At 43.7% G+C, this 20140-nt stretch overlaps 1 protein-coding gene across 3 annotated transcripts in view; it reads right to left on the bottom strand.

The window, feature by feature from the left end:
- LOC146696726 (tetratricopeptide repeat protein 28-like) overlaps positions 1 to 20140 on the bottom strand; it is a 201123-nt gene that overhangs the window by 17567 nt on the left and 163416 nt on the right. For all 3 annotated transcript variants that reach the window (XM_085474980.1, XM_085474981.1, XM_085474982.1), the window contains 4 exons: positions 10878 to 11674; positions 10194 to 10738; positions 8412 to 8935; positions 2818 to 2927 (listed from right to left, as the gene is read on the bottom strand). In XM_085474980.1, the coding sequence (XP_085331106.1) occupies positions 2818 to 2927; positions 8412 to 8935; positions 10194 to 10738; positions 10878 to 11674 (1976 nt within the window). The remainder of the gene's footprint in view (positions 1 to 2817; positions 2928 to 8411; positions 8936 to 10193; positions 10739 to 10877; positions 11675 to 20140) is intronic.

Here is a 20140-nt window from a genome sequence, read left to right as displayed (position 1 = left end):
TGAACATGGCCACTAGATGGTAGCATTCCACCTCACAGGTTATCACTGATCAGCCTCCTTTCTTCTTTTCTCTCTCACAGCAGAATAAAGTACTGTAATGTAGCTTGATGAATAACCATTAAACACAGGTAAACCTCTCCTCAGCTCTCATTTGCCCAGAAAGGGCTGCGAGCAGCTAAACCATTACCCTGAGCATCTTAGACAAACACGGTTCAGGAAAATAAATGCTTTGTGAATTCAATAGGCCCGTCTGTGTTGTTGGATCTTTCAATTCAGGGCCAGACACCGGATTGAAAGAAGAAGGCGAGACAATGAAAAGGTGGGGCGGCAAGGACTGTTGCACACTGGCCAAGCAGAACCGGCCAAGAGTGCTGATTCATGGGAGCCTTTTATTGATTTCCTATTTCTGCACCTATATAGCAGCCCTGTAGAATAACTGGGACTGCTATAGAGTGACTCTCCAGGAGTCTGGGGCCAGCAGAGAGGGTAAAACACTCTTGCTGCTCGACCATAGTACACGCAAGACAAAGAGCTCTGCAGTGGAAAAAGGATTGTTGGTATGGATTAAATGGATTTTATCAACCCTGTGGCTTTGACAAGAGGAAGGAAAGGGAGAAAGTGTGTGTGGATTCCTGGTGAGTACATAGGCATAGAATCTAGCTCGTCAGGCATATCCCAAGGTCAAAGAGGAAAGTGTGTCAGAGGGAGTGTAGGGGGGAGAGTAGAGAATCTGTGAGTTCTGCTGCATTAGTCCTAGTAGAAGGAGCTGCTAGTCTCAGGCTGATTTTGCTGATAGGGCTGTGGGCTGATTGCTGCAGTGCTAGTTTCATCTGTTAGGCCTGCAGATATCCCTTTAAGAGTGTAACTAATTTCTCACAGCGCCTTTCCTCTGTCTTCACCCCTACTGGCACAGATGAAGGGGGGGGGGGGGGGGGGGGGGCACTGCATCTATAGTGTCTTTTTTGCCGCGACACAGGTGCAGTAAAATCTGCGGCATTCTCAGGCCGCTACCTATTCAGATAGCGCTCACTTGTTTTACTGACACACTAACATGGCTTTTATCTGACATGTTAAGTGAATGTCAGTGTCACACTGTATCAGTAAACGTGAGCAGACTTGAATGCACACATACCTCGAATGATTTTTCTAAAATAAAATCCCCGGGGAGCTCTCATCCCCCTGCGGAAGATGGTATCAGAGGTAAAGGCTTAATCGACTGTAGACCGCTGATTTTTTTATTATTTTTTTTAAGCAGGCACAAATGTATCGATTCACGTTTGCCGAGATATGAATGCTTCTTAGCGAGAGCAAGCACTGTTCAAATACCTGATTAGAATCAGGACACGTCAATCTGTGTGCCAGTACGAGCACCGGGATCACAGCTAGGGTGCTAAAATACAATTCGGTGCGCAGATAGAGAGAAATGAGGAACATGAGGTCAAGTACTCTTAATCTACACCTATGAACGCTTTATAAATTTAAATACAAGCCTTTAAAATAGCAGTATAAAGTGGGTCAGAGTGTTTACCAAGGTCAGCTGTAGCGACAGGCCAGCTCATGAATAATCATTTCATCTATACTCTGAGGACAACAGCGTCCTTTCCAACCACCAAGTCACTGCAAGAGCTACAAGCTGACAGGCAGAAAAACATTCAACATAGCTGTGGTGTACTGTATGTATGCAAACGACTGGATTGCAGTTAATTGCAACAAGGACAACACAATGTTAGCATGGACTATTAGGGTCTTGAAGGTGAAGCATTAAGCTGGAAAGCAAACATGCAGTGGAAAATATGTTGCATTGGCTTGTTAGAATAATATTTTGCTTTAATTGAACACAAATTCCTCAATATGAGTCACAAGCACTCAGCCCCTGCTCTAGCCATCACCTTGGTTCATCTTTCATTCTCAGCTCTTGTTACAGATAATTGCAAACAGACAAAAATACTTTTTTGAAAAAGTATGATGCAGGGCCGACGGAAAAACAAAAGCTATCTGGGTCGAATAAATGCAAGTTGTGCGCGTGTGTCATAACAAAAAAAAAAAAGGGAAAGAAAAAAAAAGAGTCTTGGACTAGATTTTAAAAATGAAAGCAGCTAAAAAACATCCCCACAGACGCACGTGACAGCCACCGCTGCTGACTGACTGTTCACAAACTTGCATGTGGATACACAAGCCAAAGAAAGGGGGAAGAAAAGTATATATATATGTATATATATACTTTTTTATATATGTATATATCAACTAGTGAGCTGTGGTGTGTGGACAGACTGCAAAGAGAGATGTTAAGGGGATATTCCATGCTTGCTAGGTGGGCAGTGGGCTGAAGAGGAGTGAATGTGTGTGTGATGCAGAGGCTTGGGGGATCCTGAGACCATGCACGCAGATACAAAAAAATATTCACTCATCTGTCGCCTGTCTGCTGAGATGACAGCATTTACCAGCTCAACAGACTCCATAGCATACTGCCAGCACCAATGCTCTAACTCTACAGCCACCTCGCCTTCTTTTCTTTCCTCCTGTTGTTCTCTCTCTCCTCATGGCTCTTTTTTTTTTTTTTTTACCTCGAAGGCATTGCTGAAAACGTATATTTCCCCATGTGTTTAAGACAAGTACTTCCACCTCTCATTTCTAATCCTTGCCAACCTCAAAGCCGACAGATGTGGGCTTACTGGCGGTCAGCCTTAACTACCAGAGGTCGAAGGAGCCCAGATGGAAGGGAGAGGAGAGAGGAGGTGAAGTGAGGAGAGAAGGAAATGAGAGGTCTGAGTCAAGGTGATCCATAACCAGAAGAGGAGCGAGCAGGAGATGCTTTACCTGATGTTGGGCCTCCTCCAGATTCCCACTGGCCCACAGAGAAAGCCCAAGACGATGGCGGATCTTCGCCTCGTCCTCACGTCGAGCAAGCTGCTCCGCAAGCCGCAGGCCTGTCAGAAGGCAAGGAGAAGGGAGCAGATGAGAGGGAGAGGAGGGTAAAAATTATTCAGAGCAGACAGACTCTTAGGTATCTTTCAGAGGAACAGATGTAAGCATAGCGTGGTACTGATGTTCTGACAGCGAACAGGTTTGGATATTTGGCCTCAGTTGTAAGATGCTGCTTGCACTGGGGCTAAAACACACACACATGTTTTGGCCATAACGGGAGATTCTTAGAGCACTAATGGGTCTGCATAGTAATCAATGCTCAGGATTGACTGGCTGAGCAAACACAAACACGCCGCATCACTAGGACATCTCCAAATATTTGCAAACACACTGATGAGCTAATAACAGACAACGTGCAAACACACAGAGTTGACTTTGTGATATTTGTTTGAGAGACCTTCAGAGTTGTTCGGGAGCCAGCAGAGGTATGAATGTGCACGTGCACGTGTGCTCGTTCGCTAAATGTGCCCGTGTCAGATCATCTGGTTTGTTTTTCACTTCCAATTTCTCAGGCACTCGTCACATCTTAGCATGTGTCCTCAGCCTGCCTGCCGAGCACTTGGTTCAGCCCAATTACTGAGATGAAAATGCCACTCCTCAGAGGACAATAATGAAAAAAAAAACACACACACAGTCGCTGGGTCACACATCATCCACAAGGTACAAAATACACAGCAAGCATTCTGCTGTTTGCAACAGGCCACCGCACATGCACAGTCTCACTTTACACGAGCTCCGTATTTGCAAGTCTACTCTCTCCACCCCGCTCGTGTGATACAGGGGTCTAGACGTGCTTTTGGTCAGGGGGGAGGAGAAAATGGGCTTTTTTTCTTCATTCCTGGAAAACGGTCTGTGGCTGAACCAGATAAGCCAAGAACAGAGAGCGTGACCTGAAAAAGCCAGCCTATTCCGCAAGACCAGCACACCACAGAACCATAGACTTCATGGCTCCTCCATGGCCACGCTAGCCGGCAGCCTTTGAAGCCTGCAACAGTCTCCCCTCTCTCTCTGTATCCTTATCTTTCTACACACCCTCCCTCTGTCTGACTGCCTGCCCTCTCCCCCCAATGCATCTGCTGTGCTACTCTCTCCCTCTACCTCCTATTCATTTTCTCATCTCTGTGCCTCTGTCTCGGAGCGCCCCCCCTCCAAACTCTCTACCTGTTTCATCTTCACTGTGGTGGTAGTGCTTGCAGGGACTCTGCACTGCTTAGGGCTCATTAGGCGCTGAAGTAAGAGAGAGGAAACAGATCTAAATTATCCTTTTCATTCTCTGACAGCCTCACCCCTCACTCATCTCAACTCCAGCTCTGAGTCTTTCATGTCTCCCCCACTCAAACACGCACAAATGTGCACGCACACACATACCTTTCTTTCTCTGAGCTGCTCTGTGATAGTTTTTTTTTATGATCAAACCTGAATGTCAACCAACCTATGTTTTCTTTATTCTCTAGCTGACAGTGAAATAATACATGTGAATTATGACTCATGCCGATCTCTGTCTTTTCCCTCCACTCCGCTGCCATCCTCTTTCTTCCTCTCTGCTCCTCCTTCCCTCCCTAACTCTCTCATTCCCTCTGTTCTCCCGCTCTGTATCATTCAGTGTCTGTCACTGTCACCGTGCGTGCCTTTGGTGCACCCCGCAGGCACAGGCACGTAGCAGCGGCTGACATGAGGATGTGGCCGTGGCTGGCTGCACCCTGAAGAGCAACTAGAGAACACTTTAAAGGCTGCTTGACAGCTGGGTGAGAGATCCTCTGCAGCCCCTGAGGCCCACGCACCTCTGCCTTCAAACAAGCTTTACATGCAGACTCCACATTCACATCTCACGCACTGCATAGCCGCAAGTGCACTGTGCTGCAAATAAACATCCCGACACGCATGCATGTGACACACACACACAAAAAAAGGCCCTTTGATCATGGCCGCATGTGGAACGGTGGACAGTATGTTTGATATTATTAAAAAATTTGAGATTAAGCACACTTTTTCAGGCAATCTCCCCCAGGGACACTGCTCTGATAGTGTTGCACTATATTGTACAAATAAAAACTGCAAAGAGTAGTTTAGTACTGGATGAAAAAGGAGAAGTAGAAAGAGAGGGTCCAGAGCCTCACTTCTCTCTCATCTCAGCGCAGCTGGCCAGTGCCATGGAGTTATTTGTGAATATCAGGAACAGAAATCGCCAAAGAGATGCTGCAAAGATTAGCAGGGAGGGATCGCTGAAGTTATATCCAACGCACCGATATGCTGCTAGGACGGGGCATAAATCACACAAGCACATTTTGGGGAGAAGAAAGACAATAGTTACAATACTGACAGCACATATACTCTGTATGTATTCCGTAGAAATAAATAATTAATCAGACTATTGCTATATATGTCTGTTTGCACCATATCTCCTCATTAAGGGGTGGGCCAATCTGAGTGAAATGTTGCACCAACATCATCCCACATGCAGCGATCATCGCCTGTTAGTGGGTGGGATATTTAAGGAAGCAAGTAAGAATTAAGTAAGGATCACAACATCTCCAAAACTGCAGCTCTTATGGGGTGTTCCCAGCATGCATTGGTCAGCATCTATCAAAACTGGGCAAAGGAAGGAACAGCAGTGAACCAGCGACGGGGTCACGGCGACCAAGGCTCAGTTATGAAAATCAGGACCCAATGCTGCCCCGTGTGATGGGATCCAACAGATGAGATATTGTAGTTCAAATGCTAAAAAATTTAATGCTGGTTCTGATAGAAAGGTGTCAGAATACACAGAACATCGTAGTTTGTTACATCTGAGGCATAGCGGTCTACAGGAGTCAATGCCTTGATAGGTCAGGGCTGTCTGGGCAGCAAAAGGGGGGCCAACACAATATTAGGCAGGTGCTTATAATGTTACGCCTGATCGGTGTAAATATATAGGCATTTATATATAAAAAATATAAAGCAATTACTATGAAGATACCAGTTTGAGATTAAATAATAAGACTACGAGGAAATTTAGATCAACAGCCAAGACACAAAGTGTATTACAAATGGGATCTTAAATTACTGACCAAAAGAAATCAGTACATGTACTCTGCTCATCAAAATATAAATATAACAGTGCACATGTTTTGGTGAATATCACCTGCCATAACAAAATGAAAGTGTTTTATATAAACATCAAACCCAAGGTTAACAGGTTAGGTTTTCTTTGTCTTTAAAACTGAACAGGTTTCTATGTAGCTTGCAAAGAAAACCAGTAATTATATATTAGATTTTTACATTTATATATTATTCTGTAGTTAGGTGTTTATAAACAACCAACATTTTCTCATATAACGTGTAACAAAGATGCATAAGAAATGCTAATGATGAAAAGAGTCTTTGTGTAATTTATCATAATTTATGATTTATAGAAAACAAAGCTGGGCTTTATTGTGACGTTTACACAGACATTTGTAGTTAATGTCAAAGATTTTAAGCCAAAGTAGAATAATATGGAGATTAAAACTAAAATAAAGAATATCTGTAGCTCCTTAAGCCACCAGCTCAGCACTCAGCACAACTAACTGCAACCAACATTTAATATTAATGGCATAAAATATTAGCACCAAAAATATGAGACACATGATGATAACTGGTCGAGAGTTGTGCAGAGATCCATATCATCCAGCTCTATTTAGTTTTAAATGCTTCTTGACAAGCCCTCAACAGCCTAACAGCATGAACACGCTTTAAGGGAATTTCTAAGTTGGTCCTGTCCTAGAAAAAATTCACGTGTCACAAAACTCGTTTTCCACGGTGAAGGCCGAAACGAAAATGCTTATCTGATGTTTAGTTGTGTATCTGACCTATGATCAAGACCCCATCTTGATCAAAGATGAGTTTTTCATATGATTTTGTCTTCCTATAAATGTTTTGCGTCCAACATTCGCCACAAATATTATTAATTAGAGTGTAGCTTATGAAATGTTTTGTGCAGAATACATATAAATACACTTGCAAATTAAATGATGTAAACACAAGAGGCTTCCAGTACATTTCCAACAAATAACTGCCCTTGAAGGTTAATATTGTTATCCCTTTAGTTTGCTTAATAAGCGATTCTATAAGTCAGGCATGGAATATCTCCATTAGTCGCTACAATGACTGCATTGATTTAATGACACTATTGATTGCATCAATCGTTGGAAAGTGCATCTCGGTGTGTAATGATTCTTTGTTTAACATTTAGAAAGTCCTGCACAATGCTCTGTAATATTACAGTGCAAGAAGAAGAAAAAAAACCCCAAAGCTTGTTATCGGGCAGCCTTATCTTTGCATAATGTACTGCACAACAAAGTATAATCATCTGACACGCAGACACATACAGATACACGAGCAGTGGTTTGGAGGTCACATGCTGTCGACGATATCTGCTAGTTTGGAGCTGCTTTTCCTTTTCCCTCTTACTAATTAATCTTTTTTGGAAACAGAAACAAAACATAAGCAGTGCAGCATGAAGATAAAAAAAACTAGAAGTGGAAGCAGAAAAAACAGAAAAACTAAATGGGGGAAAAAAAAAACCATGCCAACTTTTTGGTCTGGGCAGGTTGGCCAGAAATAATTGGCTGTCAAGGCAGCACTGTTCTTTTTCACAGCCAGACCAAGGAGCAATACAAGGACAGTGCGCGGGACAGTAAGAGGACGGTGTGGAGACAGAATGGCCTGTCGCCTTTGTTTCCATTAAAGCTCAACGAGCAGGCCTGCAGAGGGTGTAGGAAAAGTGAACTCGAATACAGCCGGCAAAGGAGAGATAGAGGAGATTTATTCTTGCTCCCCTGCATTCCGCTCACTCCAGAGCAGAATATACAAATGTCCTCTTACACAAACTCCAGCTTCATTGATTCAAACAGGGTCTGGGTTGTGACACGGTGGGTGGTGCCTGTCAGTGGGCACGGGCAAGTCTGGCGCTTTCCCATCCATGAAAGATGCAACTTATCACATCCTCAGGAGCGAACACTTTGAGCGGTGCCACTGACATAATGAATTTCTGAGAGGCCAAGCTGCAGTTTTTTATTTCGCCATAATCTGCGGGGCACAATGAAGCGTTAAGAGGCAGGAGTATGACAGCTACGGTGTGAAAAGATTCTTTTGCAGCTTGCTGCAAAGAACCCTCTGAGAAGGTAGATACAGAGGTGTGAAAAACAGCTAGGGGTGCACGGGAAAAATGCCTTGGCATGCATTCTGATAGGTTTGCATAGACATACACACAAATGCTGGTATACATATACAGCTCAGAAGACAACACAGACGCATAATACACACACAAAATTCCCTAGTGCACTTATAACACATAAGCACACACACACACTCACACACATATACATGCACACAGCCTAATAAAAATGTGGCAAAGGCTTAGCAACAAATAGGCTCTGCATTTCCTATTCATTAATTCACAAACTCTAAGCCTATCAGCTCAGACAACAAAGGCAATCCTCTCTCCTGTTCCCCCCTGACTCACTCACCTTCCTGCAGGTACATGACAGCTTGTGAGTAGTTTTGCAGTGCGTGGTGTGTTCTCCCCAAGCTGCCATAGGCCAGTGTCTTGGCAGCCAAGTCATTAGTCTGAGCAGCCACACTTAGGTGCTGTTCTTGGAACACGACCGCCCGCTCGTAGTTTCCTAGCGACTCATAGGTAAGGCCCAGGTTGCCATAGGCGCGGGCCTGGCGTGTGGTGCTGCCCGCTTCCTCTGCGATCTCCAGGTCACTTTGGTGGCACCGCAGGGCCGTTTCGTACTCTCCCATGGCTTGATATACAGTCCCCAAACCACAACTGGCGTCACCCTCCAGTAGTCTGTCCTGGGTGTCACGGGCGATGGCCAGCTGACGCTCCAGACAGGAGATGGCCTGCTCGTAATTGCCCAGCTGGCTGTGGAGCGCGCCCAGTTCACCGTAGGCCTGAGCCTTGCCTCCACACTCGCCCAACTCATGAGCCACCACTAGCCGTTTCTCAAAACACACAAGTGCCTGTTGTAAATTTCCCATAGCCCTGCAGATCAAGACAAAAAACAGCGATTGTTAGTGTGAAGCAGATTAGAAGTGAGATACGTGATGTAACCTAGCAAGAAAATTTGGAAGAATATGTCACTGACAGATTCAGTTAAAGCTGAAACAATCCCAAAATGCCTTTCAAGTTCACAACACTCAAAATCAAAAATCTATTTATAGCACTTTGTTTTATCTCATATCATTCTCTTACCAGAGAACTATTAGAACGCATCGTGCAGCACACATTGCAGGAAGACTTTCATTTGCAAAGTGCCAGATAATTTCAGTATTGGAGTCAATGAAATATAGATTTTTGCCTTTCATTTCAGTGCTGAAAGCTGCTGATGTCGACAGACTAAAGAGCGTGTGAAAGTATTCCTATATGAGGAATATTTGAGGCATGATATGATATTTCAAGTGCAGACTATTTTGCAGTAGAACACGGTTAACCGTGTAAGATAGGCCACCTGCTCCCATCCTCTTGAGTACGTATTGACAGAGTGGAAATCATCCCATGTGAACATTTTATTCGCCTTCGCAGCCTTCAAACAGACTTTTATCACATTCTCAGGAACAGCAACAATTGCTGGCTGCTGGTTCAAATGGTGCATTAAAAGAATAAAAGCCTTTGGCTTAATTAATCTTGTGTGATAATGTATTTGCCTGACTAAGAGCCGCTGGAAGATGAGAAGGGTTTATGTGTGATGTCTATTATTCCCTTCTGAACTCATGCATGGCTAATACTGCTGTGTGTGATTGCTGCCGTGCCATGCTGATGACGCACAATAAGAAGAAAATCATCTCTGAAATGAGGATTTCGGCGAGCCTTCTCGTGTTTTATTTTGCAGTGTAGTCTCCCAGGTTGCTATCAGCTCTTTGAGGCATGAGGAGAAATAGAACGGCGAAGAGACACAAGATGTAAGAGGTTGTCTTGAAATAACTGTGCATCCCTCCGTTTCAGACATCTGTGTGCCAAAGCCACTTTGCATACAGATAAGGCCAGGGCCGCTAGGCTGCTGCTACTGAGACGGCTAGCGCCACATCCAAGTGCTGTTCACTACAGCGAGGCGTCTCTAAACTATGGTGGTCCATAATTGTGAGAGCAAGGAGACAAATTATATGCAAAGTACTGTCATTAGTACTTAAAACTGAGCCGATACAAGTATCTGTTGCCGTAACAGCAAGAGGATATTAATGCTGAAAAACAGTGTTTCTGATAATATCAAAAAAGTACATTTGAAACAAATTCCTAGATTCACCTGTGTCCATTGCCTAAGCCTCTATAGGCTTTCTCCTGGTCCTGCATGCGGTTGAGGCTCTGAGCCACTGACAGATACTGGTCATAGTATTTGATGGCTTCCTCGAAGTCTCCAAGAGCCTCGTAACAGTCTCCCAGATTACCATAGGCCCTGCCCCGGTCCATTACTGCTTCGTTTCCACTCAGCTGCTGTAAAGTGGCCAGCTGTTGTTCAAGGTAGCCAATAGCCTCCTCCATCACCCCTACATTCATTTTCGTGATGCCCATGTTTCCATACACCTGAGCCTCCACAACAGGATCCTTCAGCCTCCGACCGAGTTCTAACTGCTCTTCGTAGCTCTTGAAAGCCATCGCGTACTTCCCGAGGGCCATGTAGACAGCAGCCAGATGACCATGGGCTTTGCACTCTCCTGACACATCACCGAGCTCTTGGTACACTTCCAGCTCCTGGGTATGGTAGCCCAAGGCTTTGTCATATTTCTGTACAAGTCTATAGGTGGCCCCGAGGGCAGCATACGCACAGGCCTCCATCCTACGCTCCTTAACCTGAAACAAGAAAGAATTTCACTATATTGGCATAAAGGACATAACAGAATAATTATAAATGAATAAATAAACAAAATAAACATTTTCATTTTAATAAGAAGAATTGTTCTAGAACAATATGTGTTATGTGGGGCCACACCTGGTGAGCTAATGCCAGTTGCTGCTCATAAAACTGAATGGCCCCGGCCACATCCTTTTTACAAACAAATATGTCCCCCAGGTTCCCCAGAGCTCTGAAGCGAGCCTGTGCATTGTTCAGGGACTGGGCCAGAGACAGCAGGTACTTCTGACACTCCTCTGCCTTAGTGAAGTCTCCTAGAGCCTTGAAAGCCAAACCAAGGTTACAGTATGCCTTGGCCTGGCTCAGTTTGTCATGTAGATCCTTGGCCAGAGCTAGGTCCTGCTCATAGTATTTGACAGCATCCTGGTAGTTGCCCAAGCAGTAGTGGGCATAACCCAGATTGTGACAAACTTTCCCTTCGCTCTCCATATCTTGGAGGTCAGGAGACAACCGGAGGTACTGCTCATAGTATGGTACAGCCTGAGGAAACTCTCCTCGAGAGCAATGGAAGTTGCCGAGGTTTCCCAGAGCCCGCGCCTCACTCTGGACATCTCTGAGCTCACGAGCTATGTTGAGATGGTTCTGATAATGCTGCAGAGCACGGTCGTGAGCACCCAGAGCTTGGTAAGCCACAGCCAGGTTGCCATGGGTGGAGGCCTGTGAGGCTCGGTCGTTGACCTCCATGGAGATCTGCAGCTCCTGACGGTGGTAGCGAACAGCCTGGTCAAAGGCTCCCAGGGCGTTGTAGGCATTACCCATGTTGCCATAAGCCCGGCCCTGAGCAGCATAGTCATTTAGCTCCTGAGCAATGGCCAGGTGTGTTTTGTGGAGTTTCAGTGCGGTCTCATAGTCTCCCTTCATCTGGTGGATGATGCCTGTGGAGAGAGGGGGAGAAAGCAAAAGGATGAAGTTAAAGACCCATTTAGGGGAAAATTGTAATTGAGTAAAATTCGAGTGCCTCGTCAGCTCTTCGTGTACAAAACAAGTCATTTGGTTGTTAAAATAGGCTCTCCGAGCCATCTGTTCTCTGCTTACACAACACACTCTCCCACAGAATTATGGTCATTAAAATGTAGTGCAATCAAATAAGAGTTATTATAACACTAAAATAGAATCTTTTGAATGTTTAAGCTGTCTTTGATGATCGTGTCTTACAGGGATTTTACCAAAATCAACAACTTTTCCACAGGGTTGAAAATAGCTACGAGTGAACGAGAAAGAAAGACAGGGGAAGTAAAAGTGCGGGGGAGTGTGAATAGCAGATGGAAAGCTCAGCAAACAACTTTAGAAAAAAAATTTGATAAGTGTGGAGAAACAATAAATAATGGAGAACCCAATCTATTGAGCATATTATCACAGATAAAATACCATCCTCTGAAAAATAATAGCTTTACCCCACAGCCAGGCAGCTATCTGGCACACAGACACACACACGCACACACACAGACACAGGCACACACACATCCAAACAAATGCACACCCACACCTTTGTACTCATACAAAATGACAAATACACAGCAGAGAGTAAAGAGCCGTAGTGGCAAATCGACCATTCTTCTCCTCCTTTCCTTTGAGCTTTTAAGACTCACTGCTAATCTGTATGGTTCCTCGTTTGCTTTGTCACCTAGCCTTCAATGATAATAATGGCAATGATAGAATTAAAGTAAACTGAAATTGTAGACAGGGTGGCTGCGGGATGGAGACGAAGAAAACAGCTGCAAGGCAAATAATTCAGTCTTTCATCTACCATACCGCCTGACCATCACGGCTCTGCTGCATCAGCACAGAGACTAATGGGCCAGTAGGATGGGGGTTCAGCCGCTGATGGGACACAAGGGATGGAAACAGTTCTGGAGCCAGAGTGGGTGGGAACTGGGGATGGAGAGGGGCTCTGTGGCTTGTGGTGAGTGTGTGATGGTGCCGCTGGGATTAGTTACCACCATGTGTGTTTTCCCATTCATTTCATCCGAAACCTGCCACATTATGAGCCCGAACATAGGCTACGTAAACAGTGGGATTGAAACTAAACAGAAGGCTCAAACGACTGCAGAAGTTACACAGTAGATGTGGAAACGCATTCTGATGCTGGCTGAGTCAAAAAGCAGCACATCTGGCTGATGCCAACGGAAAAAAGCTTTGGTGTCGTTGCAGTGTGAGTCATTGGACTGCACACCGGTTTGACACATCGCAAGTTTTGTCTATGTATACATACGCATACCCACAGTGCATGCATACTTCAGAAAATGTTGCAAGACATTTACATGGTCCAATACACACCAATATTTCAGTCTCAATTAAGTGTAAAATAGGAGACAAATTAAAATACTAAACCTGCCTGAATTGGATGTTTTAAAATTAGACAGAAAATAAATCCACCAGCCTTTCCTGCAAATAATTTAGATTTATTTGGGGAAAACATAATTAAAGATCCCCTGCCTGCTTAATTCAGACCGTGATTCAGCATGCGGCACACACCCAGCGACAAATCAAACCTGATATGTCGTTCTTTGCCTGCTTGTGTTCTCGGGTGTAAGTGATACAACCTGAACTGACCTTCTAATCATCAGGTCACGGCCCTGAGGAATTGGTATGCTAGGCATGCCACACAGCAGAACCCAAACAGAAACAGCGCTGCCAAATGGGAAAGGAAGGATTCAGAATCCAAATGATGACTTTCATAATGAGTCAAATGCATGTTGCTGTATATACTGCGCGAATAAGAATAAATATGGGGCTTTTAAGTTTGACAAACTTCCAAGTGCTCCCATTCCTTAGAGTCTTTTCTCAGAGTGAAAGCATGTTAAGATTCACAGCAGGCTAGTTGGAAGAGTACGGATAGTTGTAACCACAAAGTCACTCCCAAGGTTATGCTTTCCCCAGTGGAGGCTGATCTTATAATGCCTACTGATGTATTACCAGCAAACATGTTCCATGCTGCAGGCTAAAAATGGATCCAGGGCTCGCTGACGGATGCAGGGGTAAAGGAGGCAGGAGACTGGACAGAGGCTGGGGGAGTATGGCTAGGTTTATGGCTGGACTTGGAAGATGCAGCCAAAATTGCCATAAGCCTCAGGCTATGCCTGGAACCACACTTGAAGCAAGAAAATATATTCTCTGCCCCCCCATATGGTAAGAGGATTATGAGGCCCTCTGGGAATAGTATCCAGCATAGCAGTAAATAAAACCATACCAGATATGATGGTAAATACTGCTGCAACACAAAATTTGGGACTTAGTACAACGAGGTTTAGCGGATGAGGCCATCGTTGCATACTGTCCAAATCAAAACATCATTCTTACCCCTCAATTTAACGTCTGATTTTACTGCAAGTCTGTGAAGCACACTAAATGCACTTTAGTAAAATGTATTAAAAATATGGTTCAATTATTGTTCTTTTACACAGCTTTAGAAAAAAAATACAGTGGAAAAAAACCCAGGATAAAGCAGACACTATGCAATCCAAATACTTTTATACAGAGCCCTATCCATCCCCCCATGACCAAAGACATTAAAAGCATGACAATGTGTTGTCACTTTTCATTACACAGCTGGCTGTACATAGAGGGATATGCTGCAGTGATGACTTTGAGGGATGGTGTCATGTTCTGAGTAAGTCACTGTGTCATTCTTCGAGGAGCTAGGAAGGTCCGGAGCGCTGCTGCCTGCAGTCAGCTAAGAGGATTTTACAAACAATGCTGCTGCTGCCACTGGGCTGATACCAGGAAAAGAGGTGACCAGTCTGTGTCCAAAAAACAGAAATAACTGGGGTTCTATATTTTTATTTCAGAATGAGGTCAATATTTTAGGTTACATGATGGAGAAAACCAGGACACAATCGTAGAATAGTGTCTCTCTTTAATATTTCGGTCTTTGGTTTCCGCTTCAACCAAGAACTATTTGAGAGATACGATAATGAGTTTGGACAGTATTTACAACACATTCTACAGTACCACAGCTGCCATAAATAGCTGAATAAAAAGCTGAATATATTTTAGTTTCTAGGGAACCAATTGTGAAATTCTGGACCAATAAAAGCTTAGTTTGGCTGTTCCCTTATTCACCAGGGGTCACCATAGCAGACAGAGGTGCATATTTTTCAACCAGATACCCTTCCTGACCCGCAACTCCTGGGATTTGCATCTCACCCCAGTCTTGAATCGGGGATCTTTTGCATATTAGGTGAATGTGTTAACCACTATCCTATGGACCAATACAGATACCTATTCAATACCATGAATTAATTAATCATTTAAATAAGAATAACAATAATAATTAAACAAATTCAACTTTACTTTCTTCTTGCTCTTCATCACAGTATTCTTTAGCACTGATGTGGCACCACAGTCAACAAGGCCAATATACTTTTGGACGTGCTAAGTGCACAACACTGCTACTTTCTGACAGCCGTCCTTGTCAGCTGGATGTGTGCTACGTCTTTAACTTTATCTGCACTCATGTACTCAAGAGTTATTGACTTTAGTTTCTAAGCTGAGCAGCCTTGATTGCCATCTGGCTGCCTGCTTGGTATCTGTATTACTACTGCATTGTTTTGTGGGAAATTAGCACAGCACAGAGCCTTGTGCATACTGTAAATGCAGTATAAAAAAACAAGCAAATAAAAGATGCACTACTATTTTAAACTACTTGATGCTGTTAGTATAGAATTTCCAAAAACAACCAGCCATTTAAGAAGGCAAAAGAGGATAAAACATCAGTAATCATTCTTTTCTTAAAGAGGCCCTAGTTCTAATTTCATTCATATTTTAAGCCATTCTTTAAATGATAAGTCAGTTCTTCCCCACACAGGATACAGTGTAATTATAGATGGCTAATGAGAGTCTCTCTGCTAACACATTTTTCAACTTTAGGGATCTCTTATGAAGTTAAAAGAAATATTGCACTGAAACAGCATTATTTATAGCCGCCGTCTGAGTATGACACTCATACAGAGGATGTGAAACTTCCAAAGATGATACAGATGACTGTATGATAATAGCAACGGTGCAGGCAGCCCACATATCAAGTGTATGGAAATTAAAGGGTGGATGAAGGATGAAATGCTACATTATATGAAGCATTTTAAAAGAGTTGCACAATACACAATAGCATTGTAATGATCTGTTGGGGGAAGCAGTGAGCTGAAGCAGACATCAGATCCTCCTGGGATCTGCAGGAAGGGGTGGAGCTTGGGGGGGGTTGGACTTAAGGTATTTAATCCTCACCCGCAGACACAGACATCTCCTACAGTCTGACTGACAGAGGCCCAGGAAGGACACGATGTGGATAGATGGCTGCGTGCTTAGAGGGCGGGTGGCCTGCCAACAACAACATGCAGACAGAGCGCTGTGCTGTGCTGCGCAGCTCAGCCACTTGCCTGTGGCTGAGCTGCGCTCCTTTGTGCTCCAATTGACCCCAACTGACCCCAACCCCTATTTCAGCTCACTAAACCAAGTACTCTGTACTCTCTGTACTATACACGACTGACACCTGACTCATCCTGCCTCTTAACCAACAATGTTCAGTCTCAATCATCTGATCTTTTTCGGTTGCACTGCAAAATCTCCCGTCTGTTTAGGAATAGGTCACATTTCATGCTGAATTTGCACATGTGCTGCAAAAAAGGGCACAGTCGTTCGAGGCAGAGCAATGCTACAGCTCTTTTGTTTCATTTATTGGCTCCACGGTGAGTCAAGTACTAATTCTGCATGGTGAGCTATACTTCAGTGTAAGAACAAGGATCATGAAAGTGTTTCACGAGGCCTTTCGTCCGGTTTCTGGCTCGGTATTTGGTCATGAGATTAATGGGGCCATGCTAAGGGGAGACAGAGAGCATCTGCTGCTTTTTGGAACAAAACAGAAAAGTGGGGCCAGGCTAGAAAGACACTCTCTTTCAAAAACCTCTCCAAGAGAGTAACGTAAGCCTGACATCATAATAGGCCCATCACCACTTGACCTCTTCTCCAACCACTGTTCCTTTTACTCCTTTTTCTCCTCACTTACTTGCAGGCCTGCTAACATTTACTTAAGGCATTTACCTGGCCATTAGTGGAGAGTTTAAAAGTGTCACAGGACTTAGATAAATTCACTTTTAAACATTTGCTTGGCTCCTTCACAGCCCTATTCTTGCAATGTGCATTCATTCATCCTGTTTGGCCAATTAGGCCCACTAAATTCCTCTGTAAATTCAGTCCTCTCTTGCTCCCGCCGCTTCCTGGTCAGACTTCTAATATATCCACAGTTACCACTTTTTCCAAAGGCTTAGGTACAAAAGTGAATAATCCGCATGTATCGGTGCTCCAGGCAAGTCTGGTCCCTGTCTGTGCTTTGCTCCAGTTATGGGCAGCACTCGAAAAGTACTGGATTCATGTCCACACAACCACAATATTATGATGCTGACGAGGAAGATGAGAGAGCATTCGGTAAAATCATTTCACAACGAGCAACATCTTTTTCTCTTCTCTTTTTAAATAAAATCTGCTAATTAGTTGTTTATTCTTCCTGTTTATGGCACTTACTCAAAAGGTTACATCAATTTAACTCCTTCCATAATTGGGTGCCAATGAGCTCCTAATCTCAGGGTCAGCATCAATTTATTTCAACCAACAACTACGAGCGCTTAAAATACCAAGTCCGCTGCCGGTGCTACTGACACATGCAATCCATTCTCAAATGACTTGCAAAAGGGAAAAAGCTAAAAAGCACTAAAAGTGCAGACAGTCTTTATTACAGCAACTTCAGAAACTCTTTCGTTATACAAGTTATGTTTTGTTTTTCTGAAGCAAGTGACAAGATCTAAATACAGAGCACAGCAGTACACACTGTCTGATTCCGTGTTGTTTTGCGAACTCCTCTCTCTGTTGTTTTCCTCTTTCTGTTTTTGCGAACATCAGCAGAAAGCTCTCCCTGAGGATGCACAATAAAAGGAAAGAAGGGGGAAAAAAATGCTTAATTAGGAGTTTCACGTCCAGCCTTTCCAGCTTGAAGGAGCCAACGTTTCCAGTGACTCCTTTGCGTCATAATGGTCAAAGGAGCAGGGTGACTAAAGAAAAGCAAGCAGCAAAATGCCGAGCTAAGAAAGCACAAACACTTCCAAACAAACTTATTTGAAGTCTCTTTGAAGTGAAATGCACAGGAGTGGGTGGGTGGGCAGGGGGAATAATACAATTTACATTCTGTTTCATGAATACCACAAATGTGAAGTACATGGGGTCCCCCTCCGCCTCATTCCTCTCTGAGATATTAAATATTGCTGACTAGGGGGTAAGTTGGCCAATTAATGAATAATAAATGGGGCAGGAATGCAACATTTTCATATCCTTTATAGGTCAGAGTGTGCTGAGCCAGGGCTGCTGGTACCGCCGGGCATCGCGGTTAGATATTAAAGCACAGCAATCTCTATACAACTGTACCTCAGAGCCATGTCAACTGCTGCCGCTCCACCCACACTACACGCAACATTAACGACGAGCTGAGAGGGCATAATAAAAGTTTGCGCGTTCCTCTTTCTGCAACTTCTGCCCATCCCTCTCACGATGTTTTTTTCCGCTTTTATCACTGCTCGTTAATCTTCACTCGATCATCCACTCCCTCTTTGTGCACAGCGTAAAGGCAGTATTTCTTTTTTCTTTTCTTTTTTTTTTGAAGTCTGAGACAGCATCCTGTTAGTTTTAGTTAGGGTTGCCAACCGTCCCTTAAAATACGGAATCGTCCCGTATTTAGAAACAAAAGTACACGTCCCGTATTGAGCTAATAAGGGACGCACTTTGTCCCGTAATACAGTGAGAATCAAAAGTAGTCTATAAATGTTTATGGAATTAACGCTTTGTTTGAAAACATAATTCCCAGCCCCTCTCCTGCTTTGTGACCAATGAGCTGACAGCACACTTATGACAATTCGAGTATGACAATTCAGATTACCGCTCATCTCATTGGTCGAGGAAAGGTCGCTTGCGGAGAAAATACCGGAAGACAACAGATGACCACAACAAGAAGCATGGCCAACAGGGGAACAAACGCCGACTCTGCGGTGCAAGTCTCGGATGACAGTACACCTAAAGCTGGGCAAACACTGTGCGATTTTTTCAGTCACGTTATTCAGCTCCTGCTCAAACTGCACGATTGACTCGCAGTTGGTAGGTCACGATGCAGGTCTCACACTATACCGCCCGATGCTCTGATGCGACCTGAGTGCTCACACTGTGCCTCCATAACATGAAGGTTATAACAGAAAATCTGTCGCTCGCTCTCTCTGTCTTTCACTCACACAGACACACCACCACCATCAACTTTGCTAAATTGCTAATGAAAAACATGACCAGGCAGCTGTGATTGAGCAGCAGTGTAAATCCAACTATTTTCACGGTTGTTGTGGTCGTGATAATTTTGTGATGCCACATCGAAAAGGCTCGGATGAGCTTTCCAAAGTTCTACAAGTTGTGCCTCCATCGCTTGTGTCCAGATCACACGCTGCACAGCCGTGCTGCGCCGTCTTTTTCACCAACGTTTACGTTTGCGCGCGAGCAGTGTGAGCGCCTGTGGTGAGAACCTCACGAGCGATTGATGATCGGGAGCTGGTCGTGAGGTGTTAATCACTTCTCTTTACCCCACGTATACTACACGACGCACGATGAAGGCCAAAATCGGTCCGATCACTCAAAAATCGGCTCAAAATGGGCCAAAAATCGCACAGTGTGAGCCCAGCATTAGAGCAGCAATGTTTGTTCCCCTCAGAGAAAGGGAAGAATGGGAAAAGGAAAACACCTGGCTGGAAAACGTTAATATGGGCATGTGCAGTGAATATCAGCGCTATGTGGCCAGAAGTGTGATAATATAATTTATTTTGTGTAATAAACAACTGCAAGGATAGATGATTACAACAAATTGATGACTAATACATAAAAGTAATACATAGATGAATAATGATGATGAGTTATGATGCGTAATCATGGGAACAAGCGGGTTTACAAACAGGAGCAGCTGATTAGCGTTAGAAAAGCTGAAATAATACCTCAACTGAAGCCAATTGTACTAAATGCACTAAATGTGCACTGTTACAAGAATATTTTTCTTTCTATTGTTTTCTATTATTTTAAGTTAAGCAGGACAGAGTGCTTTTAAAGAAAGATTTACTTATATTCTCAAAAGTTAAGCATGACAGGCTTCTGTTTAAGAAAGAGACCTGTTTTACTGTGTTAATGTTGTCATTTTGAGCTAAAAATAAATGGCTAAATGATCATTTGTTTCACATGTGTTCATATCACAAAGAATAGAATACACATCTACTTAAATCAACTTCAAGTCAAATGGTTAAAAAAAATAATTTCACACACAAAAAAAGAGC

Source organism: Copadichromis virginalis, linkage group LG12, assembly GCF_057382275.1.
Source record: "Copadichromis virginalis isolate Kocher_CV1m ecotype Utaka linkage group LG12, C_Virginalis_male_GT1.1, whole genome shotgun sequence".
NCBI lineage: Eukaryota > Metazoa > Chordata > Actinopteri > Cichliformes > Cichlidae > Copadichromis > Copadichromis virginalis.
This window is presented reverse-complemented; position numbering and strand designations above follow the sequence as displayed.